The following is an 18,457-nucleotide window of genomic DNA, read 5'->3' on the forward strand; positions in this document are numbered from 1 at the left end:
CGGGCCCCAGGGTGCCGCGAGTGATCTGCGGCATCGCACAGGCGTCTGTGGGACCCTGAAGCCCATGTGTCACTCGTGCTGTGCCCCATTTCCTCCAACCCCATCTCCCCCAACCCCATCTCCCCATGCCCACTGCCACAGGGTCTCCCAACCTGCCAGCTCAGCTCAGCCCTTCCCCCAGCTCAACACAGGACCAGGCACTGGTGTGCTGTGACTTTACTGGACGCCGCAGGTGACAGACAGTGACACTGCCAACCCCAGACAGGCTCCCACCCCCCCCACACACCCACCCCTCCGGGCCCCACAGCAGTGAAGTCCGGAGGCTGCCCTGTCCCATCGGCTGAGGTTGGACACCATGGAGGAGGAAGAGGGGCCACTGAGGGATGCAGAGTCCAGCAAGGCTCCCGCCCGGTGTCACTCCTGCCGGGCCTCTAGGCGTTCCAGCACCAGCGCCGCCTGGGTCTTGGCTTCCTGCAGGAGGCTGGAGATGCGCTGGTGGGCCTGACAGACACAGGGCCCGTCATCACCCTGCACCTGCCGCCTGAACCCACAGGCCCAGGCCCTCCCTGCCACCTTCTCGCACCCTCTCTAGCCACACTCCATGGCCTGTCCACTCTGGGGTGATCCTGAACCCCTGACCTGGGGACCCCCAGCTCCTCGCAGGTCCTCAGAGGGGATGGGAGGGGCCCCTCTGTCTGTCCTGGGATGTGGGGACAGCCAGGCCCCAGGCCTTCACTCTCCTGGTCTTCCCACTTTAGCCTTGACTGTCAAGGGCAGGCTGTGTCCCCGAGGCCCAGAGGGCTCACGTGACCAGTCCTTTAACTCCATGCCCATGTGGTGACATGATGGACAGTGACTTCCCTGGGTGGCCAAGCTCAGCCTGGCTGGAGCAGGCAGGTGGGGACAGGGGCTGGCCCCTGAAAAGCCCACAGTGCCACCTTTCTGAACTGTGAAATTGCTTTTTAAAGATTATCACAAAATCACAAGGATAGATGGGTGGCAGCTGAGGCTGGGGGCAGGGGAATGGTGGTCTCTGCTAATGAGTGTGGGGTCTCCTTTGAAACGATGAGAATGTTCTGGAACTTGAAAGAGTGGGTGGTCGTACAACATCATAAATGTGTAAATACCCTGGATTGTACTCTGTAAAATGGTGACTCGCATGTTCTGTGAATTTTACCTCAATAACAATAACAAGGATATTATCATGAATGCTGAAGCTAAGGTAACACCGCGGGTGGCAAGCATTCTTTGAGGATCATGTTGCGGGTGCTGTGGTCCAGCTCACCCGGGGACCCCAACCCTGGGCAGCCCCACCGGGAAGGTGGGTAAGGTGGGCAGGCTGGGGTGGCCGGGAGCAGCTACATCCAGGGAACCGGGGCTCTGATCTCCATAGCTCCCCGCTCCCCTTCCCCCACCCAAGATGGGCCCAGGCCCGGCTAGAGACCCCTGGAGGGAAAGGGGGCCAGCGGGCACCAGGGCCACTTGCCTCCACAGAAACCCTGAGAGAACAGTGGCCGCCCTCGACGCTCGCGGACCGCAGGCCAGGCCTCGTCCACCTGCAGGAGGCCAGGGCAATGTCTCACCAGGTGGATGCTTCCCTCGAGGACCTGCCGGCCTGGGGTACAGGCCCCGCATCTGCAAACCGTGGCCCTGAGAGCCGTCTTCAGGCGCCTCCACGGGCCTGCCTCATGCACCTGCTGCTCACCTGGTCCTTGAATGCACCATCGGTGATGTCCTTCAGATTGATGAGCACGTTGAAATATGCACCAAACACACCTGTCTCCAGGGCCTTGGCTGCCACCTGCAACAGCCGCCGGACAGGGATGGTCACCCACTCTTCCATCTGCCCACTCCTCGGCGCAGGGCCGCAGCTAACTAACTAAATAAATAACTAACAAGTGAGTATCAAACATTCACAGGACCCCACGAGGCCAAGGACACGGCTGGAGCAGGGGCTGGGGCCCAAAGAGGAACCTGGGATGGCAGGAACATCAGCCTTTATGGCAGGCGCCTTCTGGAACATCCTCAACAACTCGCACACAGTGACCTCCACAGGGAAGAAGGGGACACTTCTCTGAGGCCTCAGGACCAGACACTGGAACAGGTGTCTTTCTTGTAAAGACCCTGCGAACTGTGGGGCCTCAGGACGGGCTGCAGAAAGCAGAGCCTGCTCCGATGCCCCTGGTCCCGAGCCCACCACATGCAGGCTGTGGACAGGGCACCGTGTGCATGTCTGTGAGCTGCCTTCGGAGTTTTCTACAAGAAGGGGGTGACAAGAAGGAAGGAGGGGGCGGGGGAGGGGAGGAGTTGCCAGGAGGGTCTGGGGGAGCGTGCTTAGGGGTGGACTCTGGGGACACATTTGAGTCTTTGCCTCTCTGTTGTGCAACCTCGAACAAGATCCTTAATTCCCATCCTAAAATGGGCTACACAAGCCAGCCCTGCTGCACGAGACTGAACAAGACCACCCTGGTGAAGCACTCAAGTCCAGGCCTGGCTCAGTAAATACCCAACAAATGGCCACAGTCTCCCAATGACACTCCACAAGCTCCCCCACAGCAGGAGGCTAGGCCCCACTCGCACCTGCAGGTCAGACCGGCAGGCCAGGTTCCCGCACAGGGCCAGCTCCTGCAGCACCGGCCACAGCGAGGCCACGGTCTCCGCCAGTGCCAGGGGCACGGCCACTGCCCGCCTCAGTCCCTCCTGCAGGGCGGCTGCACGCCTGAAACAAAGGCGTCAATGGTCAGAGTCTGGGGCACCCAGGGACAGCCAGACCCACCCCAACGGCTCCACTCTGAGCAGTTAACCAGAGCGGGGGGACAACAGGGAAGTCAGTCTTTCATCACAAACACACCCCAGAGGGAGGAGTGAATAGGACCTAGGTCCTTTCAAGGCACCTGGTGTCCACGGTGAGGGGGCACCACCCCCGCGGCCACTGCTGCACTCACCTTTCCCTGTCCTCAGGTGTGTTCTTGGGCAGCTTCATCGCTTCCTGGCAGAACAAAACACAGAAATGCACATGGTGAGCAGCAGCCACATCCGGGGCCACGCGGAGAGCCTGGGAGGGTGAGGGCCTGTCTCGTACAGCACCCACATCACCACCCGAGGGGCCGGCATTTCTGCAGGGCACAGATGCGCTCTGGGGACAGCCCTTCTGTCAGGTTCCATGGTTTAAGTCCTTGGCGTTTGGCCCCGGGCAGAGGAGGGCAGCTGGGTTCAGGGACCCCACATCGGGCACTAAGACACTGGAAAAGAGGGGGTGGTGCCCTCAGGGGTCAAAGGGAAGGCAAGTCATCCAGCCCCGCCCCCGCCCACAGCCCCCACACAGTCACCGCTAGCGCATTAACACGGGGAACTGCGCAACCCCCAGAGTCTGGGCATGAAAGGTCCAGCCGCCCCCATCCCCAACCCAGCCATCCCCAAGGAGTGGCCCTGCTGGATTTGTCCTCCCCACACAGTGATCTCGCTCTCCTTGGACTGGCCACCACGACGCAGGCCTCCCCTCCTGCACGCATCCCTGTGCTGCCAGTGTGGCCATGTCCAGGCTGTCCCATCACACCCAGTGTCTGGCCCTGTCCACCCCAGGACTTCTGGATGGGCCCATGGGCACAGCCGGGTGGGGACTGTAGCTGATACAGTCTTGTAGATTTGGCCAAAGCTCCACCCAAAAGGCATTACAGTCGCCACTTCCGTCAGCCACACGTGGGAGCAATGACCCCCAACCCGACAAGAACTGGACCTGCTGTTGTGCTGGTAACGGCAGTTGACACACTGACAGTCCAGACTAGCCTGTCCTCCGACCCCGTGACTGTAGGTCCCTCTGCAGGCATCCGCCCCGGGGGCCTGGAGCCAGGCTCGCGCAGGATGGTGACCCGGCTGCCGTCATGCTGCAGGGGCTGGGGACCTCCCCAGCAGAAGTTGCTGATTTCAGTCAAGCCCGCCGCTCATGGCCACATCTGCGCTGGGTCAAGAGGCCTGCCCACCAGAGTTGGATTTGTTTTCTGATTTACTGCAAAGTTTGTTTTGGGGGGAGGTTCGCAGCTGGCTTTTTACTCCACGTGGAAATTACTTATGTATTTGGTGCAAGATAAGGATGTTGTCTTATTTTTCTTCGAGTCTATCTTTTCGCTGCTCTCAGGAAACATAGCCAACGCGGCACTGACCTTTGCATCCCTGTGAGACCGTCGACAGCTCACACTGTCTTCTAGGTTTTCCCTCAGCCACACATCTTTGATTGCTTTCCTTTCTCTTTCCTAGCTTTTGATTAGATTTCCATTTTCCACTCCCTCTCCTCGTGCTTTCCAATTTTTCATCTCATTTCTCATCTCCAGTGGGTAGCCCTATTTCTTTAATACTTGTTATTAAACTGATGCTTCTCCTTCAACACCTCTCAACATCTGAAGTTCATCAGACCATAAAAGTCTAGAAAGTACCGTGGGAGAAGTTCAATATGCTTGGTCTAGGGGCCATTTAAACCATGACACGAAACCCAGACAAGAGCAAATGAAAGACTGCATATTCAACAACAACACAAAACTCCTACTGTCAGAAACCAGCAATGTCAGAAGACAAACAACAAACCAGGGCAGCAGGCAGACCATCCTCGAGTTCATAAAGAAGTCCTGGTCAGCAGTAAGGAAAAGCCCTACGACAGACCCGGGAGGAAGGACACCTTCCTGAAGAGGACTCGAACCATGTGACGAGTGTGAGGACGCCTTGCCTGCTCACTGTGGGAAGCGCACGCATGACAGCGCGGTGGTATGAGGGCGTCTCATGGCCGAGAGACACAGAAGAAGGGCAGATTCATGCCATAGGGGCTCCTTCCATGCAAGCTCCATAGGAGCCAGTTGGCAGCATCTTTTGAAATGAGAAAGGCACCCAGCATGGGCTGCAAGTCCTTCTAGGAATCACTCTCAGACTGCCCACCGCTCACCCAGCTACGGATGCTGGGGTTGTCCACATTGCAATGCCCACGTACAGACTGGAAACGGCCTAAATCCCGGCAGGGCTGGTCGAAGACATTACAACTGTGCGTCCACGGAACCCTGGGCAGCTGGGTGGGGGTCTCCACGCATTGATACAGAAAGATCTGACAGAACGTCCAGTGAGGAATGCAAAAGGCAAACCTGAGAATACATGCATCGCCATTTGTGTAAGAAAGGAGAAAAAAGAAAAATCGGACGTACACAAATATACAAAAGTGTCTCGGGCAGCTCTGGAGGCTGCGCCGTTTGGCAAGAAGGGTGCTGCGGAGGCAGGCGCCGGGACGGCTCACGGCTGCCCTTCCGCCCCATGAGTTCAGAACCTCCTGAAGGTTTCACCCATCTTAAAAAGCACATATGTAAAATTCACATTTAAAAACAACAGAATAAGGTGATCAGTAGCTGCACCTCCCTCCTGGTGACACGAACTTTGGTTAGATGGTTACCTCCTCCTGTATCGAGACTTATTTGGATGAAACTCTGACTCTTCCCTGTGTGGACCCAGCATTCACTTTGGGGCGCACAGCCCACATGCATTCCCCAGAGGTCACGGCGGAAATCTGAGCCCTGGCCCCTGTCCTGAGCCCTGCCTTCACACTCAGTCTTGCCCGTGATGCAGCCCTGTCCTGAGCCTCTGGGACGTGAGTCTGTGGAGCTCACACCTTCCAGGGCAGGTCGTCCTCACTCGCCTGGTGAGTCTGAGCTCCGTCATTCCCGCCACTCCTGGGTCCTGCTCTCAGACACGTGGTGGGACTTCTGGACCTTGAACTCCCGGCTCTGACCTTTCTGCATGTTCCCAGGCCATTGCTCTGGGTTTTGAGCACCGTCCCTTCCCTGTTTCCCACCTGACACCCAGCCAGTCTGGGATGAGCTTATCTGGAGCAGACCCGCTGTGTGACGGTGAAGATGTCCCAGCTCTCCATGTGGCCTTTTTGTCCGATGTCTGAAATGTCTTCTCTGATCTCTCTGAGACCATTAATCACTAGCTTTTCTTCTTTTAAGATTTCTGCCGCCTGCCCTTCCTGGAATGCGAGCTCATCTCTAGGGACCATGCATTCCTCTGGCGATGGCAGGTCTGAGTGCCAGCCTATCTCAGGGCTCAGCGGGCAGCTGGGGTGGGGGGTGCTGAGCCTGGGCTGATCCCCAGAGGTGCCCTTTACTCCCTCCCACCCCACCCTGCCACGGCACAGATGCCAGCCTGGGGGCACGCCTGGGCCAAACCCTCAAACCTGCTGGACTCAACCCTGCATTAGCAGGACAGGGGCCCAGCAGCCTCCAGACCGCTGTCCCTCACCAGCTGCTCCTGGTTTCCAGACACCTGCGCTTGCCGCAGCCCCCTGACCGCCGTCCCTGACCCCTCTCTCGCTCAGGACCACCTCTGTGGCCATGCAGCCCCTCTGCTCTCACCAGGCAGGCCTGGAAAGCATGGGCATCAGCATCCACCAGAGTGGTCAGCTCGGCTGAGGCAGCATGGAAGGGTGGGATCAGGCGCCGCATGGTCGCATCCAGGTGCTCGAACTGGCGCCGCCCGTAGGTCATCAGGCCGGCCATGGAGGCCAGCGCAGCACCCTGCAGAGAGAGAAGCCAGCTGTGTGGGAAAGAACTGCAGGCCCGTGCCCCTGCCCCTGTCCCCACCTATGTCCCTGCCCCACCTCGCCCCTGTCCTCATCCTTGTCCTCACCTCTGGCCTCAGCCCTGGCTCCAGTCCCCACTTACCATGGCCGCGCTGGCAGCTGCCACCGAGCCACCCCCCGGAGCTGCTGTGCGGGCGCCCACCTCACGGATGAAGGTGCACAGGGGCTTGTCCACCAGGCTCTGCTCATGCCCACTGTCAGGGACCAGGTACCTGAGGGGAGGAGGTGGCTAGGTGAGGCCCTGGAGGGGAGGGTGAGGCTGGGGATGGGGGACGGGGTCCAGGGTAGTTCAGGGATGGGGATGGGGTTCTGGGTGATAACTGCCAGGCTGTGAGGGCAGGGCTGACTCAGACTCCGGTTCCTAACTCCAGGCCACCCCCAAGACCCCGCCCTGGTCAACAAGGGAGAGAGGTCCCGGTTTGCAGAGCAGCTGCAGCCTGGCCAGGGCCATGACACCCAGCAGCCCCTATGAGGACAGAGTGAGACCTTGTTGGGGCCTCGCTGCACCCCCCAACGAGCCCCCACCCCACGCCTGGCATAGGCACTCTGGTGTTTGCTGATGAACATGTGACCAAGTGGAAGGCTCTGGAAGGACTAAGGCAGGTCTCCACATGGAGGGGCTGCTCACTCAATGATCCGTTCCTTAGGGTTGAAGGGGGACAAGGAGTCCAGGCCCAACCGGCTCACCACCTAGAGAAGAGGGGCTGGTGAGGACGAGTCACAGGGCCTGTCCCCACATGGGAGGAAGGCCACACACTGCTCAGGGTCCCACCTCAGCTCACGGTGGCCTTCCTGTCCTGACCCTTTATGTGGGGAACCAAGCAGGGGCATAGTGATGGCACTCCTTGCCCACTGGGAGCCCTGCTGACCGCTGGCTCCCCGTCCAAGCCGGGCCCCACTCCCCCAGAAAGCCGCCAGCCCAGGGAGGCTGCCTGTGCAGACCTCCTGACACATCAGCCCACCTGTGTAACCCCAGGGAAACTGAGTCCCAGAGAGAGAAAGTACCCACTGGTGATCCCTCAGCGAACTGACCCTCATTCCAAACCACAGGGGCCCTTCTCGTGTGTCCCACAGATGACCCCACACACCTGGTGCTGGAAGGGGCCACAGAATCTGCCTCTTTGGACAAGATTGTGACTCTTCAGGTGTCAGGGTCTCACTGGTTCTTAAAGTCCAGGAGTTGCCTGACTCGCCTAAACACAAGACTTGCTATGTGAGGAAAAGTGACTTCTACCTAAATTCAAAATAAAGTTGGAACAATCCCCATTTAGATTAGAATTCTTCCCACCAAAAAACACTCAAGATGCTTTACAGTGTTATATGCCAGCACCCAGCTTCAGCCTGTTCTGAGCCAAAAAGGCCAACACTGCTGCTTGAGAGAAACAAGCCAGTGGGCCCCGGGGTGTCGTGAGCTCTCCCCACAAACGTGGAAACAAAGAGCACCCCCAAGAGTCAGCAGGCAACACGGCAGAGTCCTCCTGGCACAGACGACCTCAGAAAGATCAACAGAATCATTTAAATGAATTTAAATGCTTGCCTAAGCTGGTGGGAAGTAAGGAGGTCACTCAATGCCAGAAATGACAGAAGTGAACCACAGAGGCCTGCTCGCCCTGAAGGAGGGAGGTCTCCAGCCCTCAAGAGGTAGGGAGACTGGAGACCCCTGGAAGAGAACATCACCAAGGATGAATAAGAGAAAACCACCCTCTGGAGGAAATAATTGGGATACTTTCCAGTCTCTGCCTTCCCTTTTGCGAAGCAGGAAAAAAATCTTTCCTGGGAATTCTAACCACAAGCCACCCTGATGGGATACAGGCCACGGTTCCCATAGATTTCTCTGCCTGTGTAGTTCCAGAGAAAAGACTCAGTCTAAAGTGGCCCCGCATGGTAGTGTCCCCAAGCACCTAACAGAGGCCAACACAAACTTTAAATGAAGGTGTCCAATAATTACCACAGATAAAACTTCAAAGAATATGCACTCACAACCAAAAATCACAAAACACATGAAGAAGCAAGTCACCATGAGAGAGAGTCAGTAGACACAACAAGGTGCAAAATCAGACCCTCAAAGGCTGCAGGCATCAGAACTTCCAGATAAAGGATACAAGATAAGATGCCAAAAATAGAAAAGAGCATCAAACACTAGGAGAGGCTAAAGCTTTTTCCGACAGGAAAAGGATGAAGTTAGAAAATCATCAATGGCGGCTAAAACTTGTGTCTGGAATTTCAAGAGGAATAGGGTGTTTACATATTCTTTTTTTTTTTTCCCTGCTTTATCTCCCCAACCCCCGCCCCCCCCCGTACACAGTTGTATATCTTAGTTGCATGTCCTTCTAGTTGTGGGATGTGGGACGCCACCTCAACGTGGCCAGACGAGCAGTGCCATGTCTGCGCCCAGGATCCGAACCCTGGGCCACTGCAGCAGAGCACGTGAACTTAACCACTCGGCCACGGAGCCGGCCCCTACATATTCTTAAATCACCTCCCCACACAGAGCTTATTACAAAAGGAAAAGTAGAAAGATTGCAATGAATAACCCAAGCGGGAAACACCACCTTGTCAAGGGATCCAGTTTACCCCAAGTTTACCCGGATAAATGGGCACCTCAGGGCTCATGACCTGGCGCCCAGGACACCACATCACTTCTGTGCTGCTTCTGCCAAAGATGCCCAACCACGTCTAGTCACGAGAAACGTCAGACCAGGACCCCGTGAGGGACACTTTACAAAACAACTACCCTGCATGTTAGAGTCTGTCAAGGTCAGTGAAGGAAAAGGAGGACAGGAACTGTTCCAGGTTAAAGGCTGTAAAAGACATGGCAGCTAAATGCATTGTGTTACCTGGATTGATCTGGGATTGGAGGATAAATAGCTATAATGGAAATTATTGGGACATTGATGCAATTTGATTATGGTCTGTAGACTGGATACTAGAATTTTATTAATGTTGAATTTCCTGATTTTGATCATCATACTGTGGTTGTGTAAGAGAACGTCCCTGTTCTTAAGAAATACACCCTGAATAAATCAGGGGCTAAAGGGCCACAAGGTCTTCAGCTACTGTCAGATGGTCCCGAAAAGAACAACGCGATGGGGGCCGGCTCCGTGGCCAAGTGGTTAAGTTCACACGCTCTGCTGCAGTGGCCCAGGGTTTGGATCCTGGGCGTGGACATGGCACCACTCGTCAGGCCACGTTGAGGCGGCGTTCCACATCTCACAACTAGAAGGACCTGCAACTAAGATATACAACTATGTACCGGGGTGGGGTTTGGGAAATAAAGCAGAAAAAAAAAAAAAGATTGGCAACAGTTGTTAGCCCAGGTGCCAATCTTTAAAAAAAAAAAAAAAAGAACAATGCAATGATGCACAAATACAGACAGAATGATTAAGCAAGTGGGCAACATGCCAACACCTGGTGGACCTGGAGAGGACGGGGACCTCGCACGATTCCTGCACCTCTTCTGTGAGTAGGAAGTCACATCCAAATAAAAAGTCACACAGCAGCTGTAACAGCTAGAAAGAGAGCAGTCCTGGCTGTAAAGTGTATCAGCAACTTGGCTAGATTTGAAAAAACCACAGTGACTATAAGGGGAAAGAAATGGAAAGAAAGTAGAGAAAGGGCAGGATATATAGAAGACAGAAAATGCTACTGCCATGAAATCGCTGTCCCTAAAGCAAAAGAACCAAACAACTGGGTCAAAAATATAACAGAAGAAAATATTCCTGAAACTAAGCAAGAATGGAATCTGTTAATCACAAAAACACGATGTGGAAAAATCAACACCCAAGACATATATGGCAGAGTCACTGAATTTCAAGGATAAAGAAGGAATTCTTCAGGCATCACAGAGAAAGAACAAGCCACCTGGGGTGAGGGACAGTCAGGGGGCCGTAGATACCCCCCACTGTGTGACATTTAATTCTAGAAAAGGGTAAAGATGTTTGCAACATTTTCAGGGACAAACAAGTGACTTGGAATTCTGGTTGCCCAACTGTCTTGCGAGAATAAACTCACAGAAAGACATTCCCAAACTTGCCAGAACCTACAGAATAAAACCCCCATGACTTTTCTTTAAAAGTCCACTTGATTTTGAAATCCAGACAGACGGACCAGTAGGGAGACTGCGTGAAGGACAGAGGTGCATCTGGGCCTCACTGACGTAACGTGGAGTTAAGATCAGATATCTGCAGATATTTAATATATTTAATATTTGTGGACGTGGTTACAGAAGCTAAATGTTATAAATTCAACAATGTAAAAATAACACAATTGAAATCTGGAGCAGAGATGAGCGCTCACCAAAGTGCATTAATTTTCTTCTTTCTTCACCAAGAGTCACAGACATTGCCCAACACTGATAAAGAGCTAAAGGAATATTATTTAAACTTAAAAATTCAACCACCTGGAACTCATAGATTCAGCAAGATAGCAGGACACAAAGTCAAGACACAGAAGTCAATTGCATTTCTATACACCAACAATGAACAATCTGAAAAAGAAATCACAAAAACAATTCCATTCACAACAGCATCAAAAAGAATAAAATACTTAGGAATTAATTAACTCAACCAAGGAGGTGGGAGACCTGTACGAGGACTCTGGAGACCACTGAGGTGAGAAGCGAAGGAAGACACGGATCAGTGGAAACGCAGCCTGTGCGCAGGGACTGGAAGACTTCCCGCGGCTGGGACGGCAACACCCCCCAAGGCAGTCCACAGAGCCAGTGCCGCCACTGTCGGAATCCTAACCACGATGCTGCAGAAACGGAAAACCCATCCTGGCGGTGCCGATGGCTATACAACATTGTGAGTGTGTTTAACACCACTGAACTGTAGATGTAAAAGTGGTCAAGATGGTAAATTTTATGTTATGTGTATTTTACCACAATAAAAAAAAGTTAGCCAGCAAAAGAACCCCCCCTAAAAAAAATAACAATTCTGAGAAATCAGGAAATAGAGGAGGAAGAAAAGATGAGAGTAAATGCTGCGTATTTATTTTCCCATTTTCATAGAAGGCAGTCAAATTGAAAAATTAGAAAATCTGGATAAAATTTTAAAATGAAAAAGTAGAGATAAATATATTAAGTTATTGATAAGAAATTTTCACATACTGAGGTATATGGGGCGCCTATTCTGGTTTGACCCTGATTCAGCCTGAACTAAGAAGCCTGACTTCGCCTATCAGACAGACATTCTACATCTGCCTTAACCAGTGAAGTAAACAGTGTGTAAAACATTATCTCAAAGTACAAGAATGCACTCTTTGAAGATACGGGCGCATACTTCCCTCCCAGGACTCCAGCATCCCTAACGCCCACATCAGTACTCCCGAGGAGTTCCCTTTCCCGACATCAGGGTCATGTGGACCCGCTAATGCGCAGCTGAGTGTCTTTGCCACTTTGATGAAGACGTATCCCAGGCGTGTTTGATGCATGTTCTGTGTTCTAAGAAGGTATAAAACTGTACTGAAAACCACGCTTCTCCTGAGCAATTTCTTCCTTTGTGAAAGCTGCTCTCCCGGATTGAAATCCTGGCTCAAGTGAAACTCACCTCATCTCTCCTATCTGTACAGTGGTTATTGTTTATTTGCGTCAACATTATAATTACCCAAATACCTAAAAACAAACTAACTCTGCCACATAAGCAGAAGGAAGCCACACCCTCCCCCACACACACCTGGAAGCAGAACAAAAGCAGTCCAGATGTGCCTGCTCAGTCAGCAGATGCTCAAGGATAACTCAACACCAAACACAGTCGTGCACTCATCATAAGAAACACCCTCCAAATGACATGACTCAGAGGCCAGAGTGACAGGACGGCAAAGGACGTGCACACCTGGAGCAGGCTCTGCGGCCGTGAGGAATTCCAGGCCAAGGTGTCACGTGGCACAAATAATCTATTGAGTAGGGGCAGTAGATTCACACACCCCGATCCAGATGTGCAAGAGGGAGGGCCACGTCCTTCATCAGAGCCACGCAGCTCCAAGACAGACCCCAGAAGGGAATAAGGAAGCTGGGTGTACCCTCCTCTCCACAGAATCTTTACAGGATTGAACATATTTTAGGTCACAAAGAAAACCTCAATAGTGTGCCCAAAATGAAAATAGTATGATCTCACCTTCTAAGCACAGACAACTAAACAAAAAAGGAGGAATGAGGCCAGCGAGGGGGCTCTGGGCCTGGGCGTGGGGCCCTTAGGCTATGGGCGTGGGGGTCTCCAGCTGTGGGTTTGCGGGCCTCCAGCTGTGGGTGTGGGGACCTGCTCCCTCAAGCCCGTTTGCTGCCCCACCAGCCCAATCCCTCACATGGAACCCAGCCCACCAGCCTGATCCGGTGCTCCTCCTCCAGGACAAAGAGGTTCTCCTTCTCACAGTAGAAGTCGGCGGCGTCCAGGAGGGCCTTCAGAGGCACCAGGCCCACGAGCTGTGAGCCCACCACTGGAAGGCTCAGCTCCTGCAGAGGTTGAGCAGCATCAACACCTGCAGCGCTGGACTCGAGAACACCCTGGAGAGTGGTGGGGACACCAGCCATCCTCACCTGGATGGACCCCCCCCCTTCAACCAGCAGGGGACACCCGCCCTGCTCACCTGGGCTTCTCTGCAGGTTTCCTCATAGACCGTGTGCAGCCCTGTGACCTCAAAGTCCAGGAGGTTGGTGGAAACCTGAGCCAGGTTCTTCTCCTCCAGGTACCAGCCAATGCCCTGAACCTTTTTCAGGCATCCTGGCTGCAAAGCAAAAGCCTTTCCTAGTCCAGGCCCCGCCAGCCTCTCCTGGGGCCCGCACGGAGAGTACCTGCCCCCGAGCCCCTACTGGCCGAGGCTCCCTTCCTCTCCAGACACCGGGACAAGGGCACCACGGAGGGCAGCCGGCACACTGGCCCACATGGCCTGGAGTGTGTCTGGGGCTCTGCCCGATGGCATGTCCGAGTCTGGCTCTCCTGCTCATTCTCTGGCTCTCTCATCTGTGGAGCCAGGAGGAGCCCACCCACCACAGGGAAACTGAGGCCCCAAAGCATCAGGTGCTGCGATGCCCACCCTCATAATCACAAGGCTCAGACCAGGCCCTGCCTCTGGCTAGCATCTACCCACACCCATGTCCTGGGAGCCAGCCCAGGGCCACCCCCCCAACTCCAAACTCCTGTGCTCAGTGTCTTCCTCCTATCCACCCCTAATCCCAGGGGCTGGCTCTCAGCCCCTTGCTCCTTGGGGTGACTCAGTCCACCTGAGGAGGGAACTTTGACCTCTGACTTCAGCAGGACCTTAAGAAGGATCTGGGGTTCACTGTGCTTTTGTGTTGTGCCCACAGACAACTGAGTCTGAGGAGCAGGAATCAGCTGCCTGGTGGGACCCCGGTCTCTGGGGGGCGGGGTGCTGACAGGTGGGCAGGGTGTCACCCTCCGCCTCCTTCCCCGGGTGTCTCTGTGTCTACCTGTGTCCAACCTGGACTTTCTGCAGGGGTGAGGTCAAACTAGGTGACAGCTGCTGTGGCAGACTTGGTGGGTCAGGGCACTGGGACACCTGGAGGTGTGTGGGGGCACCTGGGAGTACCTGAGTGTACCCAGGGGCACCTGGAGGTGTGTGAGGGCACCTGGGAATAACTGAGTGTACCTGGGGGCACCTGGAGGTGTGTGGGGGCACCTGGGGTTGAGAAGTAGCGTTTCCATGTCAGTATGGAAATGCTGAATATTGTAACAATAGGCACAGTCCTGCCTGCTCCCATGGGAGACATACTTTGAAGATGTCCTCCTCAACTTCAAACCCTGGAGCCCTGACCCTGCCCGGCCCCGAGTGGCATGGACCCTGAGGCTGGGCTGGTCAGCAGGTCCACACCCCAGCCCATCCAGCCTCTGACGCTCTCCCGTGGGCCCCTCGGGATTCCGTGGGCACAGTGGGCCATGAGCCTGGCTGCTGCTCACCTGGTCCTTCCCGCGACCCTGCTCCCTCAGGTTGAGGGCGATGCGGTGTGCCTGCTCCTTGGTGCTGAGCAGGTTGATGTTGAATGCGATAAGGAACCTCCGTGCCCCAGTGACAGTGGCCCCCCAGCTGGGGACGAAGGAGCTGGGGCCAAAGTCGGGTGCCCATTCAGTCTGCTTAAGCTGTGGGGAGAATTACCCTGGGGTGGATGTCCCACATGGGAGGGGGTATCCCCAGAGTTGGGGAGGGGGAAGAAGGATGGCACCCACCCCTGCAGGGTCCACCCCCAGACCTGCCCACCCTCAGTGGGGACACAGCACCTTCTCAGCAAGGGCTTCATACTCCCCAGCCCGGATGGCTGGCAGGGTCCGGCGACTGGCCGTCCGTGCTGCCTCGCCGTAGAGGTACACTGCAAGGGGGGCCTGCTGGTCAGGTCCTTGGCCAGTGGGCGGTCCAGAAACCCCATTCCCAGAGGAGAAACAAGGCGGCCCAATCCAGCCAGCCGCAGCCCTGGGGCAGCCTTCTCGTGGCTCCCATCTCATGGGGAGCGCCCCTTTCTCTGTGCTGCGTGGGACAGGTGTGGGTGGTGGCTAATGGATACTCCTGATGGGCCAGGACCCCTGCTCTGCTGCTCCCCCTGCACAGATGCCCCAAAAAAGCCGTTGCTGTGATTACAAGAGTTAGGAGTGGGCATGCGGGGTGGAGAGATGCTCACGTTCCTTCCCACAAGGTCTTTTCACTGCACAATGACCGAGACTACAGATCAAGGGACACAGAGGAAAGAAAAGAAACCTCAGCCCAAACCCCTGACACGTCCACAACCACTGTGGCACCGAGGCAGGGTGCCTCAGTCTGTGCGTGGGGCCTACACCCACATGGGCTAGATTTTGCGTACGTGCGCACGTGTCCTGTCCTTCATGCAGACCCCTGTGCTGGGCAGGCACTTCGTCTCCAGCTTGTCTCCATCTGTCCCATGTCATTTTCTTGATTTGGTTAACTCCCCAAAGTGGAATTATTCTACTGGGGGGCATGGGCTCTCCGTCTGTCTTGCTAAATTACTTTACAGAGTGGCTGCAGGGTTCCTGCCACCAAGCAACGTGTGAGCGCCCCACTGCTCCCTGACACTGGGCGCATCCTCGTGTTCCTACTGGCATTTATCTCATCGTGCAAGGAGCGGGACATTTCCCTTCACGTGAGTTCACTCATGGTAGGTTTTTAAAAATAATCAGCATTTTTAAGGAGTCAGGAGAAGAGAACCATGAGGGATGCCCCGCTGCTGATGGGACTGAAGTAGAGTGAGGAGGGGCTGGGGAGCCCCTCCTGGGGGCACTCACCTGGCACCCCAAGCTCCTCTGCCAACCGTTGGCCAAAGGCCTGGGCACAGAGCACGCACTCATCCATGGAGACGCCCCTCACTGGGATGAAGGGGCACACGTCCAGGGCACCCATTCGCGGGTGCTCCCCTGCAGAGAGAAGAGGCTGAGGAAGGGAGGTCCAGGGGTGGGCATGGGCCCCATGGGCTCTCGCAGACCCCCGCCGTCTCCTGCTCCACCCCGCCCGCATCCACACACCCAGTGTTCACGCTGACCACAGGGACCCTGGGAGAAGAAGCGCCCCAGTATTTGGACATCCTTGTGGTAAACCCCTCCCTCTCCTAAAAGCCGCAAGGACACCTTCCCACGTGAGCTCTGGCCAGGCTGCCAGGCCGTCTTGGCCGGGCTCCTGCCACCCAGCCCTCCCTCCCCTGGTGGGTGTGGGTCCATGCCACATTACAGAGCACCCTTCTTATAACCTGATTCCCCCTGCTGTGGGTCAGACCAAGATGCAGGTCAGCAGCACCCTCAAGATGGCGAGCCCCCATCCCCCACATCTTCCACCCTCAGCTCCTTGCTTCCAGATAAGCCTCCTATCTCTTCCCCAGATGGGATCACTTAGGAATTCGCTCCTCAAGGGCCTGGCGTCCCCTGCTGTGAGCGGCCAGAGACCCTGACCTTTTGGCCAGCTCCCCGTGTGTCCAGCGACCCTTGACCCTGCCTGCTGCAGTGAACGTGTTTGGTTTTGTGGGCTGTCGACAGGCCGGTTTCCAGCAGGCCATGTCTTGCCTCCAGCCTCCAGGGCCTGCAGCAGAGTGTCAGCCTCACTGCCAGTGGCTCTTGAGGACCCCCTGAAACATGGACAGGGGGTGCCACACACCTTCACCCAGCATAGCATGTTCCACGGGCTGCGCCTGAGACTCCCAAGAAGAAGCCTGCTGGGTTGGCCCCCACCCCTGCACCGCACCCTGTGGGCAGGACAGCAGCCCCGACGCTCCGGACCCCTCACCTTTGTGCCTGCTCATGTCGATGAGCCTGAAGGCAGTCCGGGCGGCATTGAGGGCCCCCTCCACCACGTCCTCAGGCCGCCCCACAAAGGTGTAGACGGTGCGGTTGGTGGAGGGGCCGGCATCTACGTCCAGCAGCACACAGCCTGGGGTCTGCACCACAGCTTGGGAGATGGCGTCAATCACCTGGGCACGAAAGCCCAGCCCCATGCCTCAGTTTCCCCACTTGGAAGAGGGAACAGGAGCTTCAAGGGGGCCGTGCCTCTCCTGACACCTCGAACATGGGCCTGAGAAGCTGGTGCTAAGCAACTGGGGACTCCTCAGAGAGCAGGAGCCTGGGGGACCCACGGTCAGGACAGGGTTACGAAGGAGGCATAATGGGCAGGACCCTCCAGGGGAAACTGAGGCAGGAAGCAGACCCAGGGGGAGGGCTGCTAGGGCTCTGACAAGGTGACCTACAGGCCAAGGTCAGAGGTCAGGGCCCAGCCACCAGCAGGAGCTTCTGCATCAGGGAGGAGCATGAAGGGCCTAGAACTTTCCGAGGCCACAGGATGGCCCAACATTGGGAGCAAGGGCTCAGGGCCCAGCTGCTCCGTAGCCCTCGCTGGCCTACCCAACTCCATGCCTCAGTGTCCCTGTAGGAGCACTGGAGATGACAACAGCGCCTACCCCTCCAGGCGTGGGGAGGGGAGGCATAACCACGCGGGCCAGGACCCCATCCTGACTGCCCACCCCTGCCCTCTCCTCCCCTGGTCGGTCACCTCTAGGTCCCCCACGTTCACAGGGCTCATCCCTTTTGAGAGAAGTTGACCCCCAACTGCACACCAAGCAGCCCCCTCTCCTCACCCTGAGCCCCGTGTGCTGCCCCCAGCCAGCCCCCCTGGCGCCTCACCTCCTGGTTGTTCCCCTCTGAGAAGTTGGGGACACATTCCATCAGCCGGGACATGGTCAGGACGCTCCTCGCACAGGGCAGACCAGACAAGGGAGGAGGGACGGAGGGACGGCGCTCTCCAGCACCCAGTGGGCCCGCCCCTCAGCAGGGCTGCTCATTAACCACCAGTCCTGGCAGGAGGGACAGCTGAGGTCACTATGCAAACAGAAGCCGACACCAGAGGGGCAGAAGCAGGACCCCTGACCACAGAAGAGGGGGGCTGGCTCCATCAGCTGGGGGTGGGCACCCCTGAGGAAGTGCCTGTGACCCGGACCCTCAGGGGTGACAGCCTTACCAGGCTGTGAAGGAGCCTGGGCTCTAATCCTGGCTGGGTCCAGAGCCACATGGTGGCTATCTGTGTGACCTTCCAAGTGACCCTCTGACGCTCCAAGTGACCTCCAGGTGACACTCCAAGTGACCAGTGTCAGGGCAAGACCCCAGTGCTGGCCCTTGCTCCAGGCAGAGATCGGCTCGGGCTAGTTGGCAGGAGGGGCAGTGTGAGCAAGTGCGTGGGAGCTCAGGCGGGGTGGCTCCAGTCGAGGCCCCAGCTCTGGTTGGCTGCCGGCTGCTGCTCCCCAAGGCTGGAGGCATCTCCATTTTGCAGAGGCCCACCATCTTGTCATCATGGCAGCACACAGACACCCCGCCGGCCCCTCCCCAGAGCAGGCTGCATCCCATCTATTGT

General features: G+C 56.1%; 1 protein-coding gene across 2 annotated transcripts; it reads right to left on the reverse strand.

The window, feature by feature from the left end:
• Nucleotides 1-198: 198 nt before the first annotated feature.
• Nucleotides 199-17,884, reverse strand: FTCD (formimidoyltransferase cyclodeaminase). 2 transcript variants are annotated; one of them, XM_001488166.5, is made up of 14 exons: nt 17,734-17,884; nt 16,844-17,027; nt 15,856-15,984; nt 14,842-14,930; nt 14,524-14,703; nt 13,196-13,333; nt 12,930-13,061; nt 7,242-7,303; nt 6,696-6,825; nt 6,387-6,548; nt 2,946-2,989; nt 2,581-2,719; nt 1,706-1,801; nt 199-501 (listed from the first exon to the last, which is right to left on the reverse strand). In XM_001488166.5, exons 1-14 carry the CDS (start codon nt 17,785-17,787, stop codon nt 415-417), a joined length of 1,626 nt encoding a protein of 541 aa, XP_001488216.1. In that variant the 5' UTR covers nt 17,788-17,884; the 3' UTR covers nt 199-414. The 2 variants fall into 2 exon arrangements, with proteins under 2 accessions (XP_001488216.1, XP_014591929.1); XM_014736443.3 differs by having other exon boundaries at nt 200-471; nt 17,734-17,875.
• Nucleotides 17,885-18,457: the final 573 nt, after the last annotated feature.

Source organism: Equus caballus, chromosome 26 (assembly GCF_041296265.1).
Source record: "Equus caballus isolate H_3958 breed thoroughbred chromosome 26, TB-T2T, whole genome shotgun sequence".
NCBI classification, from domain to species: domain Eukaryota; kingdom Metazoa; phylum Chordata; class Mammalia; order Perissodactyla; family Equidae; genus Equus; species Equus caballus.